The sequence below is a fragment of the Maniola hyperantus genome, chromosome 28, assembly GCF_902806685.2.
Source record: "Maniola hyperantus chromosome 28, iAphHyp1.2, whole genome shotgun sequence".
Lineage (NCBI taxonomy): Eukaryota > Metazoa > Arthropoda > Insecta > Lepidoptera > Nymphalidae > Maniola > Maniola hyperantus.
The window spans coordinates 2,268,915-2,286,038 of record NC_048563.1 but is presented as its reverse complement, the minus strand read 5'-3'; the positions used below and the strand labels follow the sequence as shown (position 1 = coordinate 2,286,038).

The following is a 17,124-nucleotide window of genomic DNA, read 5'->3' as shown; positions in this document are numbered from 1 at the left end:
GCATATTACTATTTTGACTATGAACTCCAGTTTTATTGCTAGAGTTGTAACTTAGCTTATTAATAAAAAAAACTCGTATTGTATTTAATAAGGTGTTTTATGGTGCCCCCAATATTTCCCTTGTCGACCGCTGAACCAGTAGTATTGCAAATGTCTCATGTCCTCCTCGTTCCAGTGATACCTTTTCGGAAAAAAAATCGGCAATCTCCGCCTACCCTCTTTTTTAATTTTCATAATCCTATTCGGCGCTTGCATGTAATATACTTTTTTATCTTTGTTTGTAATTTCTATAGGCCTCTGTATTGGTATATCACTTTCATTACTTATATCTTCAGAAGAAGAAGAAATGTCTTGCTCACTTTTATCTGTAACTTGGAATCTTTTTCCTTTCTTATCTTTACCTTTTAAATCTTTGTTTACTATTTTTTCCTCTTCTGATTTCGATTCGTCGCTAGAAGAACTAGAATCACTTTCAATTGAATCTGTTCGGAGTATTTTCTTTTGAATAAAATCATCTTTAGGAACAATATTACCGAATCTTCTCAAATTGTTTAATTCTTTTTTATTCGGAATATTTTTAAACTGTCTCAAATTATTATTAATTTCATTTTTGCTTGGTATCAACTTGAATATATATAATTTTTTACTGTTTTTAATTTTTTTAGGTGTTTCCTGATCCATTTCAGCATTCGTTCTCAAGAGATCATACGGATCTAAATAATCTTGAGACAAATCTCGTAAACTTTTCAAATCATCAGCATTTTCAAATGGTATTGGATTGAAAACATGTAATTTAGTGCTTTCAATATTTTTAATATCTACAGGTTCTTCGTCAGTAAATTCGTTATTCGATCTTAATAGATCATTAATATCTAAATAATCTTGAGAAAAATTAATTATAGTTTGAAACATTCGTTTTGAATTATTTTCCTTGCCAGATTTAGTTAAATCTTTAAAACGATTATCAAAGTTTTTGTATTTATATGGTATTCTTTCTTTACTAAAGAAATTCGTATAAAAATATGGTTTGCTGTAATAATTTTCAGTATTTCCTTTGTATATAAGTCTTTTAATACAATTGAATTTCTCTTTCGTATTTCCGAAATAGGTAGATAGACATTTATTAATTTTTATAGCGGCAATACCATTTTTTTCTTGTTTTATTATTTGAAGAGCTTTAGCAACCAATTCAACATCATCATTTCTGGAGTTTCGGTTATCGATTATATCTACTACGTTTCTGTAACGATTTAATTCATCGGGCTCTTGTATTTTGAAAAATATTTTTGAGTTTGTAGTTTTAACATTGACTGTAAATTAAGAAATTCTGTTAATTTTTGCGATGGCAGGAACCCAGGACGCGACCACCACCGCCTGGATGTTCGTCAATATTTTCTTTTCTAACAAAAAAATTTTAGTGAAAAATTTCAATGACTAGTGACCCGCCGCTTCGCATGGGTAGCTTATTACTATTTTCGTAGGGACTCATATATTACTTCGTATGGACGGGGTTATTGAACAAACAAAATGGCACCGACTCATTGGTGCGTAGTTGTTATGCAACCTCAGTGACGTCTGCATTTCAAACCGGTAGTTCATTAGTATCTAAAAGGTGGCGCTGATTTATTTGTTTTCTAAACCGTCAATTTTGTTCGCTTGACCATATCTTGTCATTTATATCGATGAGTCTGTCGCTTAGGAATATTTAGCTTTCTGCTGGTGAAAGAATTTTTAAAATCGGTTCAGTAGATCCAGAGATTACTTCCTACAAACAAACTTACAAACCATACCTCTTTATAATATTAGGATAGATTGATGTAGCATAATTTTTCCAAAATTCCTTGCAATATAACAACTTACCATTAAAAATGAAATAAAGTGTTAATAAAAATATTTGATTCGTTAACATTATGATTCTTAACTAAGTAAACTTCATTGTATCGCAATTTTCGTTTGAGAATACGTTTTCACGAAAGTAATTGGAATTTCTTAAATCATTATCATTATTTCCTAAATACAAAATTCTACTTATAAGATTTCTGTACGTTGAAATTAATTATTTTTACGGTTTCGTACCTACTCCAAAAGAGTCCAAAGACGAGAAGGAAAGTCGTGATAGCCCAATAGGCATCCGCCTATTGGGCTATCAAGGCTATATTTAGGCTAAATAGAAGGCTTTTCAGATTCAGAAGGTCGGGGTTCGATCCCGGGTACTTTTTGGAGTTATATAACGCTGCTATTACACGCTATTATAAGCTGTACGCACGTAAGTAGCTTACGTAATTAATTGACAACTGCTAACAACAATTGTACAGTACGCGGCAGAAAATATTGTACATCGACCTTTAAAAAGATATAGCGGTTTCGTAGGGCGCTGTCACTGTCGTAGAGACCGACCAAACGTCACATCGGTATGAGTGACAGAGTCAACGCTCTACAAAGCCGAAATCTCATTCTTTAGGCCGATGTAAAATATTTTCTGCCGCGTATTGTAAGAATTTTTACATAAGGCCGCGATTACGCCTGTAAGTTTTATTCACGTAAGTAGTTTACGTAATTAATTGACAACAAATTTACTAAGGTACATGACACTTTTAGACACGAAAAGAGTGTTTACCTAAGTTAGTCGTAAGTTAATCTTGTAAGCTACTTACAAGTGTAATTGCTGCCTTTGTAAAGGCCGCCTCTGTCGTAAGTTAATCAAATAATCATGTAAGCTACTAACGGGAGTAAATCTTACAGGTGTATTCGCGGCCTAACTAGGTACCTCCGTTTTAAGCAATTTGTCTAATATCACGGTAAAGGAAAACATCGTTAGGTTACCTGCATGCCTGAGAGTTCTCCATAATATTCTCAAACGTGTGTGAAGTATGCCAAACCGCTTTTAGCCAGTGTGGTAGACTATGGCCAAACCTTAGTCATTCTGAGAGGAGACCCGTTCTCAGTAATGAATACCGGCAATGGGTTGATCATAATTATGATGACTCCAAAAATCAAAATTCATGTACCTACCTACTTGCTAAGTAGGTACTGTTCGTTGAATTGGTTGTGAACACAAAAACTGATTTTAATTAACCTCTCGTATGTATATTGTAATTTATTGATAGCCAGATAACTAAAGAGTGTTTTTGAACGAATAAAACTAATGCTAGATCTTATGAAAGTATTTTATATACAAATTGGTTACAAGATTTGATCAACTTTCACTGAAAACTGTCCTTTTTTTATTATCTTTAATTTCAGGAGTTTCTTCCTATCGGAATATGCCACTCCGTAAGGCCTCACATATATTAATTACTTACTTACTTAATGCCTTCTTGTACAACTGTAACAGAGCCCCAGCCTGATCCGACAGAGGTTGTGATAGGGCGCTGTTACAGCCGCCAATCTGGCGAAGCATAGGGAATCGAGTAAATGCCTCCCATCTCTCCGCCTCGTTACGAACACATTCCATTAATAAGTGGTGTACGTCCTCCGGTCTATCACTATCGGGACAATTTAGGGGATAGAACTTTTTTCATTAAGAAACCAAATTTATTCAGTGGGATGTGTCCGGAACGAAGGCGCAATAAGTCTACACAATCCTTTCTATTTAAAGAACAGTTGCTTACCCAAGATGTAAGAGGCTCCGACTGAATAGTACGATACCAGATACCTTTGTCTCTCGAACGTCGGTCAAAGTATTCATTCCATAACTTTACACACTTCTCTTTTAACAAATTTGTACAGTCTGTATAAAAAGGATGTACTTGTAAAAAATCTCCTTCGTATATTGCCATGTCAGCCAGCTGGTCCGCCAACAAAAATAAAGTAACAAAAATAAACTGGTTGTGGTGGTTTATTTTTATTTTGAGACCTGAGTTTTAGAATCATTTTTATAATTTCGTAAGCAATAGGTAGCCCTCGGACAGTCGAGGAGCATCTAGCTAGATGTTGAAGCGCGCTTCTGGAGTCGGTTAAAATCACAAATTTATCAAATAATACATTACTAATATAGGATAGCGCTTCAACAATAGCCAGTAATTCCACGTGCATAATGGAAATACCAGCATCAATTTGGAATTTGGCCCCTATATCCAGCTGAGGATCAAAAAAGGCTGCACCAGAACTACTCTGATTTTTCGACCCATCTGTGTAAATCTGGTAAAAGTTATGAAATTTGTTATCAAGTGCCTCACACTTGACACACAAAACTGTCCTCTTGCGAGTATATGCAAGGTGTTGAATCACGTCTCCTGGCGTTCCGTTTAATGGCCGCCGCGCAGCGCCTTCGTGCGTCGTCGGCCTTCGTTTTCTGTCGGGCCGTGCGCCAACAGTACTTATAAGTTTAAAACATTTACCAAGTGAAGCCGTGTGGCTAAGTTAGTGTACCGAGTCATGTATGAACGGTAAGTATTTTAATAAGCATGCGAAAATATAATTGATTTTATAATTGGATACATGACAATTTTCGCGTCGTTTTTTCCACTGTCGACTGTGATATTGTCTATCAGCGTGGTAGACTATGGCCTAAAGCCGGCGAAGGGTAGATTCCTCCTAAATCAGTGGTTGAAATGATGATGTTGATTTTTAATTAATTCATATTATTGGCTTAAGCTGTGATAGCCCAGTGGTTAGGACGCCGCCTCCTAATCGGAGGCCGGGGGTTCGATCCCGGGCACGCACCTCTCGCAAAGCAGAGGTTGCCTCACTAAATAGAACCTTAACTGATGGGAGGCTTCGACCGTGGCTAGTTGCCACCATGCCGGCAGAGCCGTGCCGCCAAGCGGTTTAGCGTTCCGGTACGATGCTGTGTAGAAACCAAAGGGGCATGGGCTTATTAAAAACTGCCATACCCCTTCCAGGTTAGCCCGCTTCCATCTTAGACTGCATCATCACTTACCACCGGATGAGATTGCAGTCAAAGGCTAACTTGTATCTGAATAAAATAAAAAAATAGGAACCCTGCTAAGGGCGTTTGTGTACTCATCCGTATTCGGTTAGTATCCGTGAAGTGGGCGTCAAACAAAAACGTACTCGTTGGATTCGTATTTTTACGGAATCCGTGATTTCACGGACGAGTGCACAAACGCCCTAATGATGTGCGAAAATAAGCAATCCAACAAAAAATACCTACCCCACTAAATTAACTTGAAACACGATGACTCACCCTTTATAACCTCGCAAATGACTATCGGAACTGATTTCTACCCCCAAATACCACTTTAAAAAACCACCCTAAAACACAAATCTACGCAAATATGAACCTTATTTCAGACTTCATATGGGCTTATACTAATTTTCGCAACACCATTTTCTACTTTGCAAATTTTCCCGACCCTATAACAGTAAAAAAACGTTATTCATACCAATCTTAACCTTATTGCTTAAAAAATAAGAGCGTGCACTAATTTTCGCAACTATATTTTCTACTTTGCAAATTTTCCAATCAATTTATTCAAAAAGCATTTTTCATACGAATCTCAACCTTACTAGTTTGACATAAGAGCGCAAAGAAATCCCAGTAGTTGCATTTTCCAGTTTGTAATATTACCAAACTTTTTACGATCAAATAACAAACTTTTACACGAATCTGAACCTTATTGCATTCTTTATAAGGTTGTATATTAATTTATTTACCTTTACTGTTAAGTTGGTAACACTCCCAGCCCTTTTCCAGCCATCATCCCAATTGGTTAATTTTAGGGATGCGCGCGCAAAACCTTTTCTGGAAAAACGTTTTTTACATTATGTGAAGAATACATTGCGTTTTTTACCCGACTAGGAAAGTGTGGTCTAGTGCCGCAAGGGAAGTGTGGTCTAGAACCGAAATACTAACAGTACAAATCATTCGATTGTGCCGATTAACCAGTCAATGTTGCTTAACAATCGCAATCGATTGTTAAGCGTTGCCTCTAGGTCTAGGTCACACATTCCTTTAAAAACCCCTACCATTAAGTGGTTAATCATGATCATGATCAACCTATCGCCAGCTCGCTACAGAGCACGGATCTCCTCTCAGAGTGAGAAGGTTTTTGACCATAGCCTACCAGGCTAGCCAAGTGCGGATTGGCAGAATTCACACACCTTTAGAGAACATGTTTTTGTGGAGAACTCTCATGCATGCCGGTTTCCTCACGATGTTTTCCTTCACCGTTAAAGCAAGTGATATTTTAATTACGCACATATCTCCGAAAAGTTAGAGGTGCGTGCCCGGAATCGAACCCCCGACTTCCGATTGGAAGGTAGACGCCCTAACCACTAGGCCCTAACAATGGGCACGGGTTACTACCCTGAGCAATGAGGAATACCTACGACGCAGCGAGAGCCAGCAATGTATGCCAAACTGTTGTAATAGTCAACTTTTTGCAGTTATTATGGACTGTTTTCCTTCAGGAGGCATTGCATTGTATTGTAGTCGGTCCGAGGTCCGCGCTAACTCGTTATGTAGTTCAATCTAACTACAAAAACCTTTAAAAAAGTGCCTTATAAACTTAAAATGAAACAAGATTTTGGTAAGAAGTTTAAAAAATATAACTAAAAATATAAAAATAAGAATTTGTTGTGCCTTAAATTTATAATTGTACTCTGTTTGTAAAATATAGACTCAGTATGATGAAGCTAAAAATATGTAACAACTTATAGATAACTTATATAAATTGTAACAAAAGTGTCTAATTTAATTAATTCATCAAAAGATAAAATAATTGGTGGTATTGCCTTACTGTAAAAAATACGAGTTAAACTAACTGAAATTCGGATTACCAATATCAATATTCCATACCAACTTGATTTTGAAAAATCGTCATAAACAGTCTTTAAAAAATCTTAATACAAGAAAATGTCCGAAAATGAAAAGTTTCGTGAAGAAAACTTCGAAGTATGACTTAAAAAACTTGAAAAAATTCTTTAAATCAATTTAACGATAAAAAACTTTCTTAAACTAAAAAAAAAATCTTACATCTGAAAAAAAAAATGTGTAGGTACTAAGACCTTCGAACAATCTAGACTTGTATCTAGAATAAGAAGCTGGAACTTGGAAGACCTTATAATAACAAAATTAACCATTAATCCAACAAGCGACAATTAAAAATACCTAGGTACTTAAAAAATACTTAGAAAAGAAAGTTGTGAAAGTGTTATATATTCACCTAATAGATAACTAAGCATATCTATTCAAACCCAACCAAAAAATACTATACAACGACGTAAATAACCGAAAAAATAACCAAACACAAGCTAAAATTAAAAAAAAAAACGTAAATCCAAAATGGCGAAGATCGGCAAGATTTTGGCAACGATAAAAGGTGTGATAACTCGTTTAGTGTTCGCTTGCCATGGCCTTATAGCTATCTGGCAGGTCACGGTGTTCAAAAACAACAACGAGCTCTGGTATCTGGCGTCACCGATTTTGCTGCTGATCTTCGAAGGTGTGTTTACCCTGACCATCAAGGAGAACCAGGAGTGGAAATGGTAAGTGATCATCCATCTTCTTCTTTTTCTTCTTCTTTCCTTCCACCATACAGTACGCGGCCGAAAGTGATGAACATCGGCCTTTAGAATGACATTTCGTCTTTGTAGAGCGTTGTCTCTGTCACTCATACCCATAAGACGCTTTGTCGGTCTGAACGACAGAGACAGTGCTCTACAAATCTGCTGTCTCCTTCTATGTTCATCACTTTTGACCGTTATTGTACCTACTATGTTCGATGCAACTAAGCAGTGAGCGAAGTTCACTGTTTATTTAGGGTTCCGTACCTCTTATAGAATCACTTCATTAAGTCTGTCTGTCTGTCGTGTCTGTCAAGAAACCTAAGGTACTTCCTGTTGACCTAGAATGATGAAATTTGGCAGATAGGTAGACCTATGTATGTACGTCAAGAGAGAAATCTCCGGAGAAAACTTCGGCTGTGACAAGTTACCACCCTACCAGCAAAGCCGTGCCGCCAAGCGATTTAGCGTTCCGGTACGATGGCGTGTAGAAACCAAAGTGGACATGGTGTTAAGAATAAAAGCTAGTGGACGATCAGGGTTTGTGAAATGCAGTCACTTACCGGGGGCTTGGGGGCCCCCATCATCGGAGCGCGTTCCCGGAGAACGCGCTCCGATGATGGGGGCCCCCAAGATGCGCTGGTAAGGATTCAGGGTTGATGCTCTGGTCCAAGTTTGATGAATTTCGCGTCTATAATCCGATTTTGTCGGCGATAGCCGTTAGAGGCTCGTTTTTTGCGTGTCACGCGTGCTCGCGGGGCGTTCGCGGTATATGTGTCAACTTCGACTGACAGCTGTAGTGTTGCCGTTTTAGTAAGCGGCCACATACGTAAACCCCGACCGATTGTAATAAAAATAAGTCTACGAATTTGGAAAAGACGCTGGTTTGTGCTAAGATTATAAATACATAAAAAGTACGGAACACATGGGTTTAATAAAAACTGCCGTACCCCATCTAAGTTAGCCCACTTCCATCTTAGACTACCACCAGGTGATTTGCAGTCAAAGGCTAACTTGTATCTAAATAGAAAAAAATACCCCACGAATAGAAGGCAAAGTTAACTTGATGAAAAGTTACTCTCTCAGCTTGCTACGCATTATGAAGTCTAAATAGGTATTTTGTTGTTGTCAGAATTTGTTATCTGTGACGCTAATGGAGCTTCCGCTTCGCGTCATGTCTACACACCCCTAAATTAGGGGTACAATATCGGTTAACTTTGGTTTCAGACGATCTATTCCAAAGTCACGACGTTCCAAACTTCATAGTCGCTTTTCGTTTCTCCCAGTGTTAGGGACAATAGGCAGAGAAACTTAACGAAGATCTGGCCCTCACAGCATCGTTCTCTATAAGGCGCTGTGGTTAACAAAGTTTCCTTCTATTTCTCTCACTCTTACATAAATGATTATGAAAGAATCAGTACAGTTTTAACAATAAAAATATGGCTCGGCCAAGTTCTGAACAATATCTTCTCTAAATAGTATAAAATAAAGTCGCCTCCCGCTGTCTGTATGTATGTGTATGTATGTATGAACGCGTAGATCTTTTAAACTATGCAACGGATTTTAATGCGGTTTTCACCAATAGATAGAGTGATTGAAGAGGAAGTTGTATGGATATAGTTTAATTCTCAAAAAATTAGAGATCCCTAGAGAAATTGAAATAATGTGAATTAGGTCGGAAAAAATCCTCTCATTTGAGAGTTTCCGAGGCGTGCGCTGCATAAAGTCAAAGTTACACGAAAATAATGTATTATGAAATTGTTTCTCTTAAGAAGTTCTACAAAAAAGTCCGCGATAGCATACATGTATCTTTTTGGCTCACAATAATCGATTTTATGGTTTTCAAATGTGAATTTCAAAACGAGACGTAGGCGGCTGTGCCGCGGCGCCTATAATCTCACTGTCTCCACATTAGTATCTACATTGCACAAATGCGAAGCTGGGGCGGGTCGCTAGTGTGATATAATTACGTTCCAATCCAATCCAATCCAATCCATCAGCCTGTTTGCGTCCACTGCTGGACATAGGCCTTTCCATGAGCGCGCCACCAAATACGGTCCTCCGCCTTCCTCATCCAACCGCTCCCCACCACAATCGGGAATAGCAGGGCTGCCGGGAACTGGGGGCCTTTGTCTGTTGGCGCTGCTCATTAGAAGTAATGCCCATACTGACCACGCTGGACAGGCGGGGTGGTCAGCGCAGGGCTGTAGGCTATTTCGCACCAGTGACGCTGCTGCCCGTCTCTGGTCTGTATTTTATTTTTATTTTTATTTATTTTATTTTTATTTATTCAACTCCTTAAAGCTAGCATTACAGGAAATAGTCCTAATGCACTAGATTAAGCCTTAAATATTATCTAAATCTAATTAATAAAATATAATAATAAGTATATTAAACTAAAAAATTAAAAAAACTTATATTAAACCCCCACTATCGTAGCAGATAGTCCCCAATGCAACTCTTGTGAATTCACTCAGAGCACAACAGAACCAGGTCAGTTTTCCCCGCTATGACGTTAAGGGTGCGAAACGCGCGCGTCAGCGGCGCCTTGCTGAGCAGGCTGGTGCGCTCCACCGGTACCCACAGCAGCGGCGGCCTGCGTCTCCGACCCACGTATCCATCCGGGACTAGAAACCTGACTTGCAATTATTATATAATTAATTTAAAGCCAAGCCATATGGAATGGTTATCCCGCCATTCTTCGGTCGTCATATCCTCGTCCGCTGATTCGCAGGGGGCACCACGTGTAGGTGGGGTTGACATTTGGGGTGCTAAGATGTTAGCGCACCCCTTACCCCCCTATAATTACGTTCACGTTACACTAATATTTTCATCGTAATAAGTAGGTAAGTACATGCAGTTTACTTAGTTTTGATAGAGAAAAATGGAGATAAAAAATATGAATGTTATTTCGTCATTTTTCTCTATGAAATACTAAGTACTAAATAAAATAAATAAATAATGAAATAGGTACTATGTATAATATATATGTGAAATACTATGAAATACTAAGTAAGTACCTACTGATACGGTTTCTGTAGGTTTGCAGGATAAACAACTTGTTTGTAGGTAGGTAAGTAGGTATACCTACTCCAATAAAATGTCAGGAAGGGTTGACATTTCGGCGTGTTTTGTGAATGATCAGCTAACTGGAACATACTGTGACGAAGAGTTAGAACCGGATTGACCTTGAAAAGAGTCTGTTAGGTAGCAGACGGGCGAAATTATTTTTTTAGGGTTCCGTACCTCAAAAGGAAAAACGGAACCCTTACAGGATCACTTTGTTGTCTGTCTGTCCGTCTGTCTGTCCGTCTGTCTGTCAAGAAACCTACAGGGTACTTCCCGTTGACCTAGACTCATGAAATTTGGTAGGTAGGTGGGTCTTATAGCTGACATTAGGGGAAAAGTCTGAAAACCGTGAATTTGTGGTTATATTACACAAAAAAAATTAAATTGTGATCATGAACTAATAGTATTTTCATATTTCAAAGTAAGATAACTATACCAAGTGGGGTATCATATGAAAGGGCTTCACCTGTGCATTCTAATACAATTTTTTATTTATTTTTATCCATCATAGTTTTTGAATTATCGTGCAAAATGTCGAAAAAATAGGACTTTTGTACGGAACCCTCGTTGCGCGAGCCTGACTCGCACTTGGCCGGTTTTTTTTAAATTCATTATGGAATGGCGACCACATCGGACGACGACATCAGACGAATCGCAGGGAGCTGCTGGATTCAGGCGGCGCAAGACCGTGGCGTGTGTAAATCCCTACAAGAGACCTATGTCCAGCAGTGGACGTCTATCGGTTGATGATCATGATGAAGAACATTATAGGCAAACGCTTGACCACAATCACACCTGTTGGAAAGTGATGATGCGGCCTAAGATGGGACGCGTTTACCTAGAAGATGCCTATTCACTCTTGTTTTAAAGATACCCGGGTTGTAATTGTTAGGAAACATATCTGTGGTGTCTAGTGGTTGTCCAGTAAACCGAGCGTCAAATGGGTATTTTCCTACTTTTGAATTTGGTAAATACTTATTATTACTTTATTATGAACTAGGATAAAAATAATGACGTACGCAGAAAAAAATATTAAAATCCAACAAAGATTTACAAAGTTACAGGCATTTTAATTTTGGAGTTGGAGGGTCTTCCACCCCTTTCTCGCAAAACGAAAATTTGTATGAAACCGCACGAAGCTACTATGGCATTAGTAAGGTGTGACGTCAAAATGCTATATCACTATCTCTGTCTAATCAGAAATATTTAAATGCTTAATAACTTTTCTGTTATTTGATCGATTTAATTAGTTTTTTCAGTTTACGTCATTATTTTTATCCTAGTTTATAATAAAGTAATAAAAAAATTGGAGTCAAATACCCAATTTCCAGCTGTTACATTGTTTATTGTTAATGCGAATCTGTGGCCCTACCGCGGTTGTTTGACAGCTACAATGTCACGATCGCAATCATCTCTGATTGGTTAATGCTCGCTCACTATTGGCCACAATGCATTGTTGCAACAAGAATCGCACAAATTCAGCCAATCAGAACAATTGAGATTGTAATAATGATTGATGCAGGTTTTAGACAATCGCCCTACAGGTACCCACGACACAGGACTACCTCGTGTAGGTACCATCAGAAAATGTTTAAATTTGACAAAACTGTTTTGTTAAATAAATATTTTTCATTTTCATCTCCACTCTGCTGGTGTGCGTTTTTTTTTTTTAGAGATATAGCGAGCAAACGAGCAGGGTCACCTGATGTTAAGATTACCGCCGCCCATGAACATTTGCAGCACCAGAGGAACCGCCGATGCGTTGCCGGCCTTTTAGGAATTTGTTGGTCCGCCCCTTGAATAACCCCATGTTGTAATCTAGTGGGAACACCGCCGATGGGAGTTGGTTCCACTGTTTGCATGTGCGTGGAAAGAAGGATCTGGCACAGCGGACGGTTAAAGTGCACCAGACACCCAGGTGGTGAGAGTGGAATTCCTTACGGCGTTGCGCTGAAAGTACAATATTGTCCCCAGGTTCTGTCCGTCAGTGTTCCTCTACTTGGCTCTGACGGTGCCCGCAATATGGTTGCTAGAACTGCACAACGTGGATAAACAACTACAGAAGAAAATGAACATCACAGTTATCGAGGTAAGGACTAGGGAAATAAAAAATTAAAAAAAAGTGCGAGTCAGGCTCGCGCAATGAGGGTTCCGTACTACAGTCGTATTTTTTCGACATTTTGCACGATAATTCAAAAACTATGATGCATAAAAATAAATAAAAATCTGTTTTAGAATGTACAGATGAAGACCTTTCATATGATACCCCACTTGACATAGTTATCTCACTTTGAAACTTGAAAATACTTACTAATTATTAGTTCATGACCACAATTTTTTTTTGTGATCTAACCCTAAATTCACGGTTTTCAGATTTTTCTCCAAATGTCAGCTATAAGATCTACCTACCTGCCAAATTTCATGATTCTAGGTCAACGGGAAGTACCCTGTAGGTTTCTTGACAGACAGGCAGACAGTCATACAGACAACGAAGTGATCCTATAAGGGTTCCTTTTTTCCTTTTGAAGTACGGAACCCTAAAAAGTAAGTTACTTTTTAACTCGGAAAATCAAAGAATTTCCACAGGATTTATAAAAGTCCTAAATCCTGGTAGCAGATGTCGCATTAATTACTAACGCCACGCTACGTCACGCTGCATGTGAAGCGAATAATGACGTCTTAATGCGTTAACAGCAAATATTTTCATTTTTTAACATGAGAAATATTTTCCAGCAGAAATTATGTTAAAAAAATTGGAAAAATATTTGTCGTTTAGGGAATGCGACGTCATTATTCGCTTTCCGTACGAATGTTAATAATTCTTAATTACCTATGTTAAAAATATACATAAATCATGATTTTTCTCTTTAATAATGAATCTCTTTAATAATGAATCATTATTAAAGATCACACCACTGTACAAAAAACACATAATTTTATGACTACAGTTCAAGACCCTATTCTGTCGTCTTCCGGACCTTGTCACAGACAAAAGGTGCTTTATTCTTGTCCCACAGGCAGAAATAATGATCCCCGGTGCGACAAAGATTCCCAGAGAAATGTGGGTGACGGTGATCGAGCAGTTCCTGATGCTGACGCTCATTGTGGGAAGGTGGCTGCTTCCCAAGGGAGACCTGACTAGGGACCAGCTCAGTCAGCTGCTGCTGGTGTATATTGGTGAGTCTTTAAAAAAAAAAAGAGTAAATGCAGGGATTAACAAAACTCAGGGGGTTAAAATTGCTCAAAATGAGCTAAAATTACTTAGCTGTTATATACGGTCTTAATACGAGTGAAAATGCATCTTCTAGGCAAGCGTACTCCAGCTTAGACCTATTGAGTCTACCTAATGAAGAGCCGACAGATATAGCTCAACGGGTTGCGAAGCTGAAGTGGCAATGGGAAGGGCACATAGTTCGTACAACCGATAGACGTTGGGGTCCCAAGGTACTGGAATGGCGACCTCGCACCGGAAGACGCAGTGTTGGAAGACCCCCTACTAGGTGGACGGACGACATCAGACGAGTCGCAGGGAGCCGCTGGATGTCGGCGGCGCACCGTGGCGTGTGGAAGTCCCTACAAGAGACCTATGTCGCACAACAGACGGAAACGTTTAAGTGCGGAAATCAGAGCGAAGAAGAAGAGACCTATGTCTAGCAGTGGACGTCTATCGGTTGATGATGATGATGATGATGATGAATGAAGAGGAGAGAGAAGCGGAGTTACTTATATTTGCATGTTCTACAGGTACTGCAGCGGACATAATAGAGTTCTTCGACTCCTTCAAAGATGAGAAGGTGGTCACGGAAAAACTGCTGATCCTCTTAACCCTGGGGATCTGGTCGTGGTCCCTGATGCAGTTCACTGTGGTGCTGACGGCCACCAAGTCCCGCAAGTCCAGAGGAACTGCCAATAGGTCTGAGATGTACGTATGTCTTGCACGCATGCATATGCACACGCACGGCTAGTGGCGTAACTATAAATAGGATAAACTAAAAGGATTTTTGAAAATTCAACCCCTAAGGGGGTAAAAGTATGCTCTTGAAAAAAGCATATGATACAGTGGAAGACACAGACTGTGTAAATGATAAGAAAGCTTGGATTTGACTCGCTCCAGCAATACACGGGGCTGCAATCGCTTGTACAGTATGGTATAATAATATTGTAAATTGATCACTTGAAAAGAGCAACCGCCGAGTTTCTGGCTGGTTCTTCTCGGTAGGAACATCATTCCGAACCAGTGGTAAATTAAACTAGTTAACGATTCAAAAGCACTTAAGTCTACTTGAATAAAATATATTCTATTCTATTCTATTTGTAGACAATCTTATTATCAGTACCCTTATTATAAAGGCGATAGTGTGTTTGTTTGTTGGTTTATTGGTTTGTCCTTCAATCAAGTTGCAACGGATTGACGTGATTTTTTTCGTGGGTGGTAGATAAAGACCTGGAGAGTGACATAGGCTACTTTTTATCGCGGAATATTATATTAAACTCGAGGACCCAACTCTTCAGCCCTGATGCTGTAAAGAATTGCATTCTTAAATCATGGTGAACCCACGGGATTTTCAAAGAAGCATGCGTTTAAATCCTTTTACGAAATTTGGTACTGAGATACCTTGCATCTCGTGTACAGGCTACTACGGATAGGCTACTATTTGTGCTGGAAAATTAAAAGTTCCCACGGGATTTTTAAAAACCTAAATCCAAGCGGGCGAAGCCGCGGGCATCAGTAATTCAGTGGTAAATTGTAAAAAGTCTACTTGAATAAACACATATTCTATTCTATTCTATAAGATTATAGTTGCGCCACTCAGCATATTTGAGAAAGGACACATGCTTCGTAGCTAACTTTTCTGTCAGACTCTATTTCTTATAAGCCTTATAAGTAAAACAGATCAAGACTTTTGACATTTTGACCTCAAAAACATCAAACTTTCTATTTCTATATGTACCTATCTATCTACTTTTCACATCAAATTCATCAACTATACATACCTAAGTATATGCTTATTTCACTGCCTTCTCCATCGTGTATTTATGAACTCTAAATGTTTTTAATACCTATTGTGTAAGATTATTTAATTAAATCTTAATCTTGTTTGAATTATTATTATTTAAGTTTCCTTGTAAAAACCGGCCATGTGCGAGTCAGGCTCGCGCAATGAGTGTTCCGTACTACAGTCGTATTTTATCGACATTTTGCAGGATAATTCAAAAACTATGATACATAAAAATAAATAAAAATCTGTTTTAGAATGCACTGGTAAAGACCTTTCATATGATACCCCACTTGATATAGCTATCTTACTTCGAAAATTGAAAATACTAATTTATTAGTTCATGACCACAATTAAATTTTTTTGTGTGATGTAACCACAAATTCACGGTTTTCAGATTTTTCCCCGAATGTCAGCTATAAGATCTATCTACCTGCCAAATTTCATAATTCTAGGTCAACGGGAAGTACCCTGTAGGTTTCTTGACAGACTGACAGACAGACAACAAAGTGATCCTATAAGGGTTCCGTTTTTCATTTTAAGGTACGGAACCCTAAAAAGGGTTCTACTCATAAAAAAATTTTGGTCTCAATGTTTATAAGTACCTAATAGGGTATTTCACACCAAGTGAGAAAAAAATTAAAATGTATAAACAAGATAGTATGCAATAAGCAATCGAAAAATGTCAATTTCAGTTTATAAAATTATACAAATGAATTTTATAATTAATTTTAGAGATCTTTTTTTAATCTGTTTGTCACTTGTCTTTGTCCATCATTGCCCACTCGCCCAGCAGTGGGACTATGTTGTTTGCCCACAGAAACCCAAGTCGAGCGTGCTGTTGCTCTATAGAGGTGTGCGCCATCATAATGAACATAGCTCTACAGGATGCTCCGTTTTTGGCCTTCCGACTTCTTATAATCGCGCACTATAAGATAATCAACTATATGAATATATTCTTCACTTGCAAGAACACACTGGTAAGTATTCATCTCTATATATAAAAATGAATCGCTGAATGTGTTGCTGATCGAAAATCTCGAGAACAGCTGAACCGATTTCGCTAATTATTTTATTATAATATTCCTTGAAGTACGAGGATGGTTCTTACGGAAAGAAAATTAAAAAAAAAATTATCGACTGATATGGCGGTACGAAGTTCGCCGGGGCAGCTAGTAATGCATAAATTTTAAGTTCTCACGTGCCATTTTAAATTTTGTGTCAACTGTAATGTCAAAAGTACAGTACGCGACCAAAAGTGAAGTGAAATGATGAACATCGATCTTTAGAAGGAGATAGCAGATTTGTAGAGCACTGTCTCGGTCGTTGAGACCGACAAAACGTCATATGGTATGAGTGACAGAGACAACGCTCTACAAAACTGAAATGTCATTCTAAAGGCCGATGCTCATCTCTTTCGGCTGCGTACCTAGTACTATTTTAGTACTTACTAGCTCATGCTCGCGACTACGCAAATTCAAACCCCTATTTTCAAATTTTTCGAATTTTCAAAAATCCTTTCTTAGCGGATGCCTACGGCATAATACTATCTGCGATCCAAATTTCAGCCCGATCCGTCCAGTAGTTT

At 38.3% G+C, this 17,124-nt stretch overlaps 2 protein-coding genes across 4 annotated transcripts in view; one reads left to right on the top strand and one right to left on the bottom strand.

Annotated features, from left to right (window-relative positions):
* LOC117995089 (oxysterol-binding protein-related protein 8-like) overlaps window positions 1-17,124 on the top strand; it is an 83,340-nt gene that overhangs the window by 55,747 nt on the left and 10,469 nt on the right. For 2 of the 3 annotated variants that reach the window (XM_069508348.1, XM_069508350.1), the window contains 4 exons: window positions 12,514-12,628; window positions 13,557-13,716; window positions 14,284-14,461; window positions 16,357-16,516. In XM_069508348.1, the coding sequence (XP_069364449.1) occupies window positions 12,514-12,628; window positions 13,557-13,716; window positions 14,284-14,461; window positions 16,357-16,516 (613 nt within the window). The remainder of the gene's footprint in view (window positions 1-12,513; window positions 12,629-13,556; window positions 13,717-14,283; window positions 14,462-16,356; window positions 16,517-17,124) is intronic. The other variant, XM_069508349.1, reaches the window with a different exon arrangement.
* LOC138404449 (uncharacterized) lies at window positions 66-1,976 on the bottom strand. Its single transcript, XM_069508421.1, has 2 exons — window positions 1,861-1,976; window positions 66-1,310 (listed from the first exon to the last, which is right to left on the bottom strand). The coding sequence occupies exons 1-2, from the start codon at window positions 1,907-1,909 to the stop codon at window positions 85-87; spliced, it is 1,275 nt and encodes a 424-aa protein (XP_069364522.1). The 5' UTR covers window positions 1,910-1,976; the 3' UTR covers window positions 66-84.